This window comes from Chionomys nivalis, chromosome 9, assembly GCF_950005125.1.
Source record: "Chionomys nivalis chromosome 9, mChiNiv1.1, whole genome shotgun sequence".
NCBI classification, from domain to species: Eukaryota; Metazoa; Chordata; class Mammalia; order Rodentia; family Cricetidae; genus Chionomys; species Chionomys nivalis.
This window is the reverse complement of record NC_080094.1, coordinates 44,569,421-44,583,258: the sequence shown is the minus strand read 5'-3', so window position 1 is coordinate 44,583,258 and position 13,838 is coordinate 44,569,421. Positions and strand designations below refer to the sequence as shown.

Genomic DNA, 13,838 nt, shown 5'->3' with positions numbered 1-13,838 from the left:
CATCTACAACAAGGCCACACTTCCTAATCCTTCCCCAAACATTTCCACCAACCAGGGACCAAACAAATATATGAACCTATAGGAGCCATTCTCATTCAGCCCACTACAGATTATGTGAGCCAAAGCAAATGTTTCTTCCACTGAGCTCTTTCTCTTACATCTCTATCATAGCAGTGGACAACTTGACATTTGGTTGCTTCCTGTGGGGGTTAGAATATATGGCAAGACCAATCGATTCTGTGGCCCAGAGCCGACTTCTTAACTCTGTGTTAGAATATGAGCTCATTGAGGAGATGCAGTGCTTTGAAGATTTCTGCAATAGTGAATAAAGCAGTCTATAAGTCAAGAGATTCTGAGTGCTGACAAATGCGTAATGGCCAAGAAAGGTGAATCTACCCATATGTTTCTCTGTTCCAATAGGAACAAATCTCTGCCTCTTCAGAGCCCAGAGTTATCATCTTGCAGGTTGAACCCTTGAAAATTGTGCAATAGTGGGGATATATTTTAAACACTCAGCATTGTGTTAGCCAGCTCAGTCTTGGACAGGGCACCTTCCATCACATCTGTGAATGAGATTATGATAAGGTTTTCAGCTTGAAGGTAGCTGGTCCAAGAGATGACAGACAAGCTACTTTGACCAGGAAGAGAGGCTCCAAAATGGTCAGTTTCATCTGGACCTAACTACATACCCCTATTTAGGTTTCAGGATCCCATTGTTTCCTGATCAGTACCCTAACTTCCACATAAAATATGGTATGCTGGTAAACTCAGCTGTTATGATTAAAATTGTGTTGATTTTCAGCAGTAGCAACTGTATAGCTACAAGAGAGTATCGTAGACCTGTCAAAGAAGCTTTCTGCTCAGGTCATGATTAGTTACCAGTCTAAGCAAGCTGTGAACATACAAGAATGGAGATAAAGGGACAGTTGGGAGGCCCAGAATACAGCATCCTTAAGGCAAGTCACACCCAAAGTCTGGATGTACAACATATAAAGGCTAGAAACATACTAGTATACAAAATATGTATATAGCCAGATATGAAGGTGTACAGACAAGTGGGTGGCCTGATATGAACAGAAAGCTTGGAGTGTAGTGTCTGCAGAGAGCGCTGAGAAAGTAATCAGGGCCTAGGCAGGGTTTTCCAGATGTATTCACATTAGTGGAGTTGAGCGCCACCACCAGGTATCTTTATACCCAATGGCCACAGGCAGCAACAAGAAAGCATTCAAATTCTTGTTCTGTGTGTTGGTCTAGTGTTCTTCTAGCGCCCTCTACTGAGAAAGTCACATTGGGCTTACTGAAAGAAAGGCTTGAAAGATTAAAGGTCATTGTAAAACGTGAACATTTTGAACTGAATGGCCGTCAGTTTGTAACTGGCACACTAGGTCTGAATGAAAAATATTTTCCCCATATTTTCATTCAGTGAATTTAGTAATGAAATATCAAATGTATATGTGTTGTAAAATTTTAAAATTTTCAAGCCACTTTGTGTCTCAGCATGAAGGAGATAGAAGCAGGAAGATCAACTTGAGTTTGAGGCCAGTCTGGGCTACAGGGTAAGACCCTGTCTAAAAACAAAAATTCCAAAACTCTGATGTTCTAATTCTTTGTTTGTTTTTTTTTTAAATATTTATTTATTATGTATACAATATTCTGTTTGTGTGTATGCCTGCAGGCCAGAAGAGGGCACCAGACCCCTTTACAGATGGTTGTGAGCCACCATGTGGTTGCTGGGAATTGAACTCAGGACCTTTGGAAGAGCAGGCAACGCTCTTAACCTCTGAGCCATCTCTCCAGCCCTCTAATTCTTTGTTTTAAAAGATTTATTTTTTTTTTATGTGTATGGGTTTTTTTGCCTACATGTATGTCTATGTATCATGTGCCCATGGAGGCCAGAAGAAGGTGTTGGATCCCCTAGAAATGGAGTTACAGACAGGTGTGAGCCACCATGTGGGTACTGGGAACAGAACCTGTAGAGAGCTGCGTGAAGCCACACCTGATGGCAATGTGTAGAGAGCTGCGTGGAGCCGCACCTGATGGTGCTGGCTTCCGCCCTCCACAATCCCAAAAGCGAGTGCTCTCTGTAATAATCAACTCCTTATGGCTAAGGCCTGACTTATGCTATTATCACGCAATGATCGTCAGCTGCTTGCATATGCGTGAACCTATGGACAGTGCCCAGGTGGCAGTCTGGGGTTGGCGGCCCGTGCCTTTTAAGGGCTGGGAGAGATTTGCCCAGAGGAGAGAGAAGGAGAGAGAACGCATTGTCAAAAGGTCCTGAATAAACTGCAGCAGGAAGAGCTCCGGTGTTGCGTCTTCCTTGCTGGCCAAGGAAGGCCACGACAAGAACCCAGGTCATCTGCAAGAGTGGTCTGTTCTTTTAACCACTGAGCCATCTCTCCTACCCCAAATTCTTAATTTCTAAAACTCACATAATAGCAAAGTATATAGAATAAAAATAAATGATTCTTCGACATCCCTCCCCATCCACAACCCTCCATAGAGGTAACCACTGTTTTTGGCTTTGTGTGGAAACCTTAGAGCATTTTTCTATATATTTGCATGCAAGTGTGAATATTTGCAAATATGCTTTTATTCTTTATTATTATTACATGAAGAGGCCCAGCTAGGTATGGTAATACACACCTGTAATCACAGTACTCCGGAAAGCAGAGGTGAGAGGATTACTACAAGTTCAAGGCCAGCCTAAGTTACATAGCAAGCTTCAGGCCAGCTAGGGCTACATAGGGAGACCCTGTCTATCATCAAAAGGGGAAAGGGGTATAATAAGAGATGTCTCAGTGGTTGAGAACACTGGCTGCTCTTCCAAAGGGCCCAGGTTTGATTCCCAGCATCCAAATGGTGCCTAACAACTGTCTGTTACTCCAATTCCAGAGGATCCAACATCCTTTTCTGCCTTAGTAGTCAGACCAGAAGATACATAGGCATATACATACAGGTAGGTTTTTTAATCATCCATAAATATGCAAATAAATCAGTAAGCAAGCTCATATAGTTCATGCTGAGTTATTATTTACTTAGCCAGATGTCTTAGAGGTCATTTTGTTAGGACCCACAGATAAATGCCTTCAAAGTACTCTCCAGAATGGGCACATCACAGTTCATTTAACTAGCCTTGCTTTTGTGGGCATTTAAAAAGTGTTTTCCAGGTTTGGGCTAAGTCATAGGGTGTACACATTTAAATGCTGGACAAAGTGATTTTGGTTTCTTCCATAAGAACTGAAGAAGGGACCATCAAAGTGGCTCTGGGTAAAGGCACCTGCCATCAGGCCCGATGAACTGAGTTCCACCCCTGGAGCCCACATGATGGAGAAAGAACCTACTCCTGAGCCCTCCATGTGGGCACACACACACACACACACACACTCAAAAATGTTTCTTTAAAAAAGGACAGCTGAGCCAGGCGGTGGTGGCGCACGCCTTTTATCCCAGCACTCGGGAGGCAGAGGCAGGCGGATCTCTGTGAGTTCGAGACCAGCCTGGTCTACAAGAGCTAGTTCCAGGACAGGCTCCAAAACCACAGAGAAACCCTGTCTTGAAACACCAAAAAAAAAAAAACAAAACAAAACAAACAAACAAAAAAAAACAGCTGGACCAGGCTAGGGGATGTAGCCCTGTTTTTAGAGTGCTTGCCTGGCATCCTTGAAGTCTTGGTCTCAATCCTCAGTACCACATAAACCGGGCATGGTGGTATTAGTCTGTACTGCCAACATCCAGGATTTTTTTTTTTTTTTTTTTTTTTTTTTTGGTTTTTCGAGACAGGGTTTCTCTGTGGTTTTGGAGCCTGTCCTGGAACTAGCTCTTGTAGACCAGGCTGGTCTCGAGCTCACAGAGATCCGCCTGCCTCTGCTTCCCGAGTGCTGGGATTAAAGGCGTGCACCACCACCGCCCGGCTCCAGGATGTTTTGTATCAGTATGAAGCACCATCTTTATCATATGCTCAATTTCTGGATCTTTTCTGGACACTTTTCTTTCATTGATGTGTTTTTGGTTTTATTTTAGGTTTTCGTTTTTGAGATAGGGTCTTACTATATAACCCTGACCCTATGTAGGCCAGTCTGGCCTTGAACTTTTAGAGATCTGCCTGCCTCACTCTCTCAGGTACTGAGATTAAAGGTGTGTGCTACTGTACCTGACTCTTTTTTTGATAATTATTTTTATTATTTCTAAAGTGTATGTGTAGAGGGTACATGCATTATGAGTACAGGTGCCCTCAGTGCAGAAGAGGAAATAAGATCCCCTGGAGCTAGAGTGACGAGATAGTGAAGGAACTCGGGTTCTCTATATGAGTAGTATGAGCTTTTAACTGTGACCAACCCTCCAGCCCCTCATCTGTTTTCTTGTTTCTATCCCCAAACAGCAGTTTTAATTAGTTTATATAGTATGTTTTATATCTGATATACATGATATATACATGGATGTGTGTGTGTATTATATTTTTGAATGCTCTTAAATAGCTTCCACTATTTTGTTTCAAAGAGTTCCTTTTCTAACCATGAACTTTAGAGTCAATGTATACATTTCTGTAAAGAAAATATTAGTTGTGCATTTGTGGATCATCTTACAGTATTTATTCATGCTTCTATATCTTTGAGGAAAATTTGGTATGGTTTTATTGCATTTTTCATGAAATTTATTCTTAAAAATCGTAAAAGTTTTATTGCTATTATAACTAGAATATTTTATTTTTTAATACTAATTTATTTTATTAAAGACAAGGTATGTGTATCCTGATTTATAAATTTTAACTTTTAAAAGATTCTAGTCATGCCAGGCATAGTGGCTCATGTCCTCAATCCCAGAATTTGGTAGAAGCAGAGGCAGAGGAGCAGGGGACAGAGGGCAGAGGGGTAGAGGGGCAGGGTGCAGAGGGGCAGAAGGGCAGGGGTCAGAGGGCAGAGGGATAGAAGGGCAGGGTGCAGAGGGTAAAGGGGAAGAGGGGCAGAAAGAGAGGCAGGAGGATCTGTGTTTGAGGCCAGCATGACCTACATAGCAAGAACCAGGGCAGCCAGTAAGCCCATGTCCCAAAAACCAAAACCAAGTTGAAATTGCTTGCTCACTCGTTTTCATTCATCATTCATTCTCTCACCCTTCCTTGCCCACCGTGGTCCCTTTTTATCCCTCTCCTTCAGCATGAGTCCTACTGTGAATGGAAAATTTCTTGCCATAGAAAATGGGCTGACGTTTGTTGCTGAGCTCTCTTACTGTCCTGTAGACTGCTTTGCTGAGTGTCCCTCATTTGAACTGAAATAAGTATTTCATATTTCAGAGTTCCTTGTAATTTAGATTATTTGTGTAGACTTGGGCAATTTATCATCTAATTTGAAATTCCGAAGTCTAAAATGTTCCAAAATCTGAAACAACGTTCAAGAAAATTCAGATTTTATTTTATTTATTTATTTTTTTAAAAAATATTTATTTATTATGTATACAATATTCTGTCTGTGTGTATGTCTGCAGGCCAGAAGAGGGCACCAGACCTCAATCCAGATGGTTGTGAGCCACCATGTGGTTGCCGGGAATTGAACTCAGGACCTTTGGAAGAGCAGGCAATGCTCTTAACCGCTGAGCCATCTCTCCAGCCCCCTTTTTTTTTTTTTTTTTTTTTTTTTTTTTTTTTGGTTTTTTGAGACAGGGTTTCTCTGTGGTTTTGGAGCCTGTCCTGGAACTAGCTCTTGTAGACCAGGCTGGTCTCGAACTCACAGAGATCCGCCTGCCTCTGCCTCCCAAGTGCTGGGATTAAAGGCGTGCACCACCACCGCCCGGCTGAAAATTCAGATTTTTAAAGTATATTAGTCAGGACTCTCTCTAGATCAACAGAACTTATAGAATAAATATATACACACAGATAGATAAATGGATAGGTACAGAATACATATATTATTTAATAGTATTTACTTGTTATATCTAATATTTTACATTTTATATACTTATGAAGGATTTTTTTTTTTTTTTTTTTTTTTTTTTTTTTTTGGTTTTTCGAGACAGGGTTTCTCTGTGGTTTTGGAGCCTATCCTGGAACTAGCTCTTGTAGACCAGGCTGGTCTCGAACTCACAGAGATCCGCCTGCCTCTGCCTCCCAAGTGCTGGGATTATGAAGGATTTATTAGAATGGCTTACAGCATCCAGTTAATCCAATAATAACTGCTTTTGAACTGAAGGTCCAAGAATTTAGTAGCTGCTTAGTCCATGAGTTGGGATGTCTTAGCAGGTCTTCAGTATATGCTGAAATCCCAAAACAAGTAGCCTCTAATTAGCCATCGCAGGAGTGCACTTGCTAGCAAGAGGGTACAAGCAGGTGAAGAGAGAGCTTCCTTCTTCCATGTCCTTTAAGTAAACTGTCACTGTGTGTAGTCCAGATTAAGGTGGCTTCTCCCACCTCAAAGATCCAGATTAGAAGTGGGTCTTCCCACTTCAAAAGATTTAATTGAGAAAAGAATTCTTCACAGGTGCCCAGGCATTTGGGTTTTAGTTCATTCTGCATGTAGTCAAGTTGGCAAGCAAAAACAGCTATCACACAAAGCACTTCAGATTTTAAGATGATGGCTGCACAGTTTATAGTAACAGTTTTGCTCTTTCTCCAAAATATAAGCCTAGGGTTTTTATGCTGGGAGGAGGTTGAAGTTCAGGATTGGTCCGCAACTACCAGTGTTGCCTGAGTTGACCCTAAACTTGAAATAATACTTGTACCATAGCATCTCAAGTGCTAGGCTTCAAGGTATGAACCACCATGCCTTATTTAGTTAGTTTGTTTGTTTGTTGTAGAGCCCTAAGAGAGGTTTCAAATGCAATGGTAGACATGCTGATGGTTACATGGAAGACCACTGAGATCCACAGAATGCCCTCTTTCTTAGTGTTTCCTTTTGACGTTGTAGAATAACATCCACTTCTCTGTCCCTTTTGTTGTTCCCTTTCCCCACCTCCAAGCATCCAGTGATAGCATGTTTCAAGCCTCAACTCCTTATCATTCAGCATGCATGCATACACATGCGTAGGGTTGCAGTCTTCCTGTCCTGCCTGTGATTTCATCATTTCCCATAAGCCAAGATTCACAGAACGCCATCAGCCAGACCCTCTCTAGCTCTATCTCATTGAAGAGCTCATTTATGGATATCTTTCAGGTACTGTCAACCCAGTACTTCTACAACTGGCTTCATCTCTAACTCTAGTTTTACCCCTAAACATAAAGAGCACAATCTCATTTATCACTGGAACCAGAAATAGAAGAGGTCTCCTCTGAAGGTCTCACTTTCCTACTGTTTCCAGCCAGAGCCAGCACCTTACCTTAGCACCTTTTCAGTGTCTTGTACGTGTCCTGTGTATCTCAGTTGTTCCTACCAATATTGTATATTTGCCTCAAAAGTCACATCCTTCCTTGTCAATACCCTGTGCTACCTCACCTGTAATTCACAGGCCTCTATAATACGGTCAGTCTCTAGTCATCATTCCCCTCTCTGCCTCCTGCGTGCGTGTGTGTGTGCGTGTATAAGAGGACTCTCCTCCACTACCTGCAAAGGACAAATGGCAGCTTTAGGCATTCCTCTGGGGCTTATTCTGTCTAGATATAGGATCAAGAAGAAGCTAATCTCTGTTTTTCTCTGTGGGCAGGAAATATGAACTGTACAGCATGGACTGGGACCTGAAGGAGGAACTCAAGGATTGCTTGGTGGCTGCTGCTCCCTATGGAGGTCCCATTGGTATGTTGCCCCTCTATTACTACTATGTATTGTGGGATCCCAGGGTGTGGTTCAGGTTGTTCTCTGCCAGTTCACCTTGTAAAATGCTTTTAATTTGGGTCCTCATGAGGCTTGATTTCCCACGGGCTGGGCGTGAGGAACTAATCCAAGAGGCTTACCTCACCTGGGCCCTGAGGATATAAGATAGAAGTCCTTTCTCAAAATGCAGCTCTGCTACGGAACTGTTGGAGAAAAGAGAAAGCTGCCAGCGTGCGGCCAGTACTGGAGATCTACTCTGCCTCTGGCATGCCACTGGCCAGCCTGCTGGTAAGCACAGGACCTGTCCCTACAGTGTGATGGGCAGGGCTGGACTCCAAGGAAAGCCATAGGAACCTCTTTCCTCTGCAGTGGAAGAGCGGGCCTGTGGTGGCCCTTGGCTGGTCAGCGGAGGAAGAGCTGCTCTGTGTACAAGAAGATGGCGCAGTGTTAGTTTACGGGCTTCATGGAGACTTCCGGAGGCACTTCAGCATGGGCAACGTAGGGGCCACAGGAGCCGGAGGAGGGAAGGTGGACCTCATCACCTGTAGATTTCTTAACCCATGGTCCCTTTTGCTAGGAGGTGCTTCAGAACCGAGTCCTGGATGCCCGGATCTTTCATACTGAGTTTGGTTCTGGGGTGGCCATCCTCACGGGGGCCTATCGCTTTACCCTGAGTGCCAATGTGGGTGACCTCAAACTCCGTCGGATGCCAGAGGTGCCAAGTAAGCCTTAATACTTAAGAGAGCTCTTCAGTACCACAGATGTGCCTCTAGACTGGGACCAGCAGAGACAGACACTGTGGACTCTGGTCATTCCAGAGTATCCTCTTGTCTGTCACAGGTCTACAAAGTGCACCCTCATGTTGGACCACACTGTGCCACGACCGAGTGGCACACATTCTTCTGGCTGTAGGGCCTGATCTTTACCTCCTGGATCATGCCACCTGCTCCACAGTGGTGAGAACCTCAGTGGGAATGAAATGGAAGAGGTGGCCAAGCAGTGGGAAGGCATTGAGAAGCTAGTTTATCTGGTTTCCTCCCTGCCCCTGCTCCAGACACCTGCTGGCCTAGCCCCAGGAGTGAGCAGCTTCCTACAGATGGCTGTATCTTTCACATATCGTTACCTGGCACTCTTCACAGACACGGGCTACATCTGGATGGGGACAGCGTCACTCAAGGTGTGGTTCTGGAACAACAAGGGAAGAGCTATTGTGGACAGGGTCATGGCTTTTGAACAGCAGGATGACTGCTGGGACAGGGTCATGACAAGCTGTGCCATTTCAGGAGAAGCTGTGCGAGTTCAACTGCAACATCCGGGCACCCCCAAAGCAGATGGTCTGGTGAGGACGCACCCTTTAAGCTAGGCTTAGGACATTGTTTCCTGGGATAACTTGAGTCATCCTACCTTCTGTTCAGACTCTAAGTGGAGCTTTGGCATTCTCTTCTCTGCCAACCCTTAAAGGAAACCGTGGTCCTCTGTGGGCCACTTGACTGGGTAGTGCAAAAGTGAGAGGGAAACAGATGGGCCATTATATAGCCAGAGAAATAGGCTAAGGGACACAGCATGTTCAGGGCTCTCCCAAGGAAAAGGGGTGTAAGCAACGATGTAGAAGACATGGCCCTAATGTCCTGAGTGTCCCACATGTGTATATGATGTTGTCTATAGGTGTAGCCGTCCTCGAAGCAAGGAAAGGGCTGTTGTGGTGGCCTGGGAGAGACGGCTAATGGTGGTGGGCAATGCGCCTGAAAGCATTCAGTATCCTTGGAACGCTCCCTGTGTGGGCTGGAAGAGGGAGGGGAAAGGGGAGTTGCCCTGTCTTTGAGTAGCTGCCTTGACTAAACTCAGGTTTGTGCTAGATGAGGACTCCTACTTAGTGCCGGAGCTTGATGGGGTCCGCATCTTCTCCCGCAGCACCCATGAATTCCTACATGAAGTCCCAGGTGAGGCTCCCACAAGGGTGCAGTGTTCCTGACCACAGACTACCACGTTGTCCTATGACAATGGCCCAAAATAGGAGCTGGGTATTAGGGGCAAGACTAAGAATTTTCATGCTTCTTCATCACTACTCAAAAACTCCTCCCCTAGTGGCCAGTGAAGAGATCTTCAAAATTGCCTCAATGGCCCCTGGAGCACTACTGTTGGAGGCTCAGAAGGAATATGAGGTAAGTCTGGCCGACTTCTAAGACCCCAGGATGTTCTCTCCTATCCTCTTTCTCACCAGACCAGCCTCCATCCCTGCCTGAGCACCCATGATAAGCTAGGGGCCACCTGGCAGGGGAGGGGTTTAGGTAAGATACCAACTTGAGCTGACAAAGGCTAGTGCATTTAACAGGCTGGGAAGGGCAAGACATCCCTACTGTGCCCAGGCTCAAGTCGGTGCTACTATTAGGAGGTATCAAGCACCCCCACCCCTTCCCCACATAATAAGCAGTTGTGGGCTCCTCCAGTAGATTGAGTAGATAGGGTCTGTTCGGCCTTTCCAAATCATTTCCATTTGAACTTCATAGTCCCAAGAGGCTAGGAGCCACAGTGAGGTATTCTATGTGATGCTCCATCTTTGGGCCTCCTCCCACAGAAAGAGAGCCAGAAAGCAGATGAGTACCTACGGGAGATCCAGGAGCTGGGGCAGCTCATCCAGGCTGTGCAGCAGTGCATTGAAGCTGCAGGACATGAGCACCAGCCAGACATGCAAAAGAGTCTGCTCAGGGTTGGCCTGGAGGGAGTTTGGGGGAGGATGTGCTGGGAATGGGGTGGGTTGGGCAGCAAGGGAAGTTCTTCTCCATTGCCCTTTGGTTCTTCTCAGGCAGCTTCCTTTGGAAAGTGTTTCCTTGACAGATTTCCACCTGACAGTTTTGTGCGCATGTGTCAGGACCTGCGAGTGCTCAATGCTATTAGGGACTACCACATTGGGATCCCTCTGACCTATAGCCAGTATCCTCATGCATACTGTGAGGGTGTTTACAGCTGGGCATGGTAGGGGAAGGGGTAGGAGACGTGGTCTGCAGATCCCTAGCAAACGGGAATACGCCAACTGGATCCTTAACCAAGGAAAATACAGATATAAGCAGCTTACCATCCAGGTGCTGTTGGACAGGTACAGAAGCTCATGGGTGCTGTAGGAGGGCAAGGGTGGGTGATATTACAGCCTTACATGGGACCCTCTGGGCACTACTCCTCACATGCCCTTTAGGACCAGGAGGATAAGACAGTCTGAGGTCATTTTACCTCACTTTGCCTCAAACCTTTTGTCCCTTACTCCCTTGTCTGCCAGGCTTGTATTGCGGAGGCTTTACCCCCTAGCTATTCAGATATGCGAGTACCTGCGCCTTCCTGAAGTACAGGGTGTCAGCAGGATCCTAGCCCACTGGGCCTGCTACAAGGCAAGGACATGGGATGTGAGGTAACCTTAGGTCCTGGAAACATATAGGAAATACAGTGCATGGGAGTAAAGGGTGGGTTCTGATGGAAGTCCTGTGGAATTGGGCAGGTGAGGGGTGACATCCAGACTTGTATGACACCCACATGTATACTCACAGGTGCAGCAGAAAGATGTCTCAGATGAGGATGTAGCACGGGCAATTAATCAGAAGCTGGGCGACACGCCTGGTGTTTCATATTCTGACATTGCTGCACGAGCCTATGGCTGTGGCCGCACTGAACTAGCCATCAAGGTATGATTATGTTACTTTCCCCAGACACCCCACTGTGGGGGTTTCAGGCCCTTATGCAGGTGCCTCTCTTTGTCTTCTACCCTACCTTGCAGCTACTGGAGTATGAGCCACGATCAGGGGAGCAGGTACCTCTTCTCCTAAAGATGAAGAGGAGCAAACTAGCACTGAGCAAGGCCATTGAGAGTGGGGACACTGACCTGGGTGAGCAGGGTGTGGGTGAGGGCCAGGTAGCGGTAGGATGATAAGATGAGTGAGCCCTGTGATGCGCAGAGCTGGAGGCCCCACCTACTTTATCATCTCACAGTGTTTACAGTGTTGCTGCACCTAAAGAATGAACTAAATCGAGGAGACTTTTTCATGACTCTCCGGAACCAACCCATGGCCCTGAGTTTGTATCGACAGGTAGGTGTGGGTGAAGGGGAGGACACGGTTGGAGCCTTCTGAGCCCGTGAGTTGTCTTTGCTGACTAATCTTCTGCCTATGACCCAGTTCTGTAAGCATCAGGAGCTAGACACTCTGAAGGACCTTTACAATCAAGACGACAATCACCAGGAGTTGGGCAGCTTCCACATCCGAGCCAGCTATGCTGCTGAAGAGGTCTGTGGTGCAAAGGGAGGGTGAGGCCTTTGGAGCAGTTGCTGTTTGGTTCTTTTACCAAGGCCTACCTCTCTGCATTTGGTTACACCCTCTCTGGTCTTAACTGTTGAGGGGATCTGAGACCAAGAGGCAAGGATATGACACTTAATTTCAAAGGAGCTAGCTATCTTCTCTAGGCTTCCAGAGGAATGCCCCTAGTGGGTAAGGCTGACTCTGGGCACAAGGGTAGAGAGAGGCAAGGCTAATGTGTTGTCCTCTGCATACCTTTGTCTGTGTAGAGAATTGAGGGGCGAGTAGCAGCTCTGCAGACAGCAGCTGATGCCTTCTACAAGGCCAAGAATGAATTTGCAGCCAAGGTTTGACCCCCCTTTTCTGAGAGCTCCCTGTCCTGCCCTCTTGGCCTTTCTTTCTTGGCCTTCATCGCCAACCTGCCTCATTCTGGTCTCCAGGCCACAGAGGATCAAATGAGGCTCCTCCGGCTACAGCGGCGTCTAGAAGATGAACTGGGGGGCCAGTTCCTAGACCTGTCTCTGCATGACACAGTTGCCACTCTTATCCGTGGCGGCCACAACAAGCGTGCAGAGCAGCTGGCTCGTGATTTTCGAATCCCTGACAAGAGGTAGGTGAGGATCCTAGATGCATGTAGTTCCAGGACCGCTTGCCTTTCCTGCATACCTATATTGAGTCCAGCTTCCCTGCAGGCTCTGGTGGCTAAAGCTGGCTGCCCTGGCAGATTTGGAAGATTGGGAGGAACTGGAGAAGTTTTCCAAGAGCAAGAAATCACCGATTGGCTACCTGGTGAGGTGCAGGGATCCTCCTGAGAGTAGTCCTGGGAGGAGGCCAAGCAAGGGAAATGGAAATGGTAGCCATTTGTTCACCCGTTCCACTGTCCTGTGTTCTGTGCCATGTGAATGTGGGCAGACACATACTGTGTGGGGAACTCTGGAAGACAGGCCAAGCCTGCCTCCTACCTAGTGGTGGACGGAGGTGCTTTATCCAGTAAAGACTACAGGGGGCACTTGTTCCTGAGGGTGGAAGGGGCTGGGAGGGCTATCTTTGAGGCAGTGGAAGACATTGAGGAGATGCTTCAGACATCTGGAGGGCAAATTTCATAGTGGCAGCCAGAGAGAAAATATAAGACCTGAGAAGCCAGAGGGCAGAAACACCTACCTTGGTGGTGGGAGTGGTGGTGGTAGAACAGAAGCATGAAGATGATTCTTCTCACGTCTCTAGTAGGCCTTTGGTTTAGTTGTTTCTGTTACAAAACTGGTGAGCGCCATATTTTGCATAGGTTGGAAAGGGACTAGGTACACTGACTTTATAGAAAATATCTGTACAGTGTGTCCTCTGGGATTCTGCTCCTAAGAGAGAGGAAAGGAGCCTAGTTTTTGTCTTCTCTGTCTTGTAAAGCCCTTTGTAGAGATCTGCATGAAACAGCACAACAAGTATGAGGCCAAGAAGTACGCGTCCCGTGTGGGCCCTGAGCAGAAGGTCAAGGCTCTGCTCCTTGTTGGGTAAGTCAAATGGAGGCCTCTGGGTGCCCTAGCTGAAGAATGGGCTGTAAGAGTGGGCTGTGCCCCTGAACAGCCCCAACACATCTCCATTCTGTTCAAACCACAGGGACGTGGCTCAGGCTGCAGATGTGGCTATTGAGCACCGGAATGAAACCGAGCTGAGCCTGGTTTTGTCCCACTGCACCGGAGCTGCAGATGGGGCCACAGCTGACAAGATTCAGCGGGCCAGAGCACAAGTCCAGAAGAAGTGAAGTGCCTGCCTTTTAGGGGGCTAGTTGTAACCCAGGAATGTCCAGATGTAAATAAATTTTGAACAATAA

The 13,838-nt window shown here is 46.5% G+C and overlaps 1 protein-coding gene across 2 annotated transcripts in view; it reads left to right on the top strand.

Annotated features, from left to right (window-relative positions):
- The window catches only part of Vps16 (VPS16 core subunit of CORVET and HOPS complexes), a 22,722-nt gene extending 8,884 nt beyond the window's left edge, over positions 1-13,838 (top strand). The window contains exons 2-24 of one of the 2 annotated variants that reach the window (XM_057780671.1): positions 7,630-7,718; positions 7,927-8,024; positions 8,106-8,234; positions 8,314-8,458; positions 8,577-8,692; positions 8,791-8,913; positions 9,020-9,075; positions 9,402-9,491; positions 9,582-9,676; positions 9,822-9,898; positions 10,312-10,443; positions 10,540-10,667; positions 10,795-10,830; positions 11,008-11,116; positions 11,273-11,407; positions 11,500-11,608; positions 11,712-11,809; positions 11,897-12,004; positions 12,283-12,360; positions 12,454-12,623; positions 12,706-12,802; positions 13,415-13,518; positions 13,625-13,838. In XM_057780671.1, the coding sequence (XP_057636654.1) occupies positions 7,630-7,718; positions 7,927-8,024; positions 8,106-8,234; positions 8,314-8,458; positions 8,577-8,692; positions 8,791-8,913; positions 9,020-9,075; positions 9,402-9,491; positions 9,582-9,676; positions 9,822-9,898; positions 10,312-10,443; positions 10,540-10,667; positions 10,795-10,830; positions 11,008-11,116; positions 11,273-11,407; positions 11,500-11,608; positions 11,712-11,809; positions 11,897-12,004; positions 12,283-12,360; positions 12,454-12,623; positions 12,706-12,802; positions 13,415-13,518; positions 13,625-13,769 (2,467 nt within the window). In that variant the 3' untranslated portion in view covers positions 13,770-13,838. Of the gene's footprint in view, positions 1-7,629; positions 7,719-7,926; positions 8,025-8,105; positions 8,235-8,313; positions 8,459-8,576; positions 8,693-8,790; positions 8,914-9,019; positions 9,076-9,401; positions 9,492-9,581; positions 9,677-9,821; positions 9,899-10,311; positions 10,444-10,539; positions 10,668-10,794; positions 10,831-11,007; positions 11,117-11,272; positions 11,408-11,499; positions 11,609-11,711; positions 11,810-11,896; positions 12,005-12,282; positions 12,361-12,453; positions 12,624-12,705; positions 12,803-13,414; positions 13,519-13,624 lie in introns of those variants that run through there. The other variant, XM_057780672.1, reaches the window with a different exon arrangement.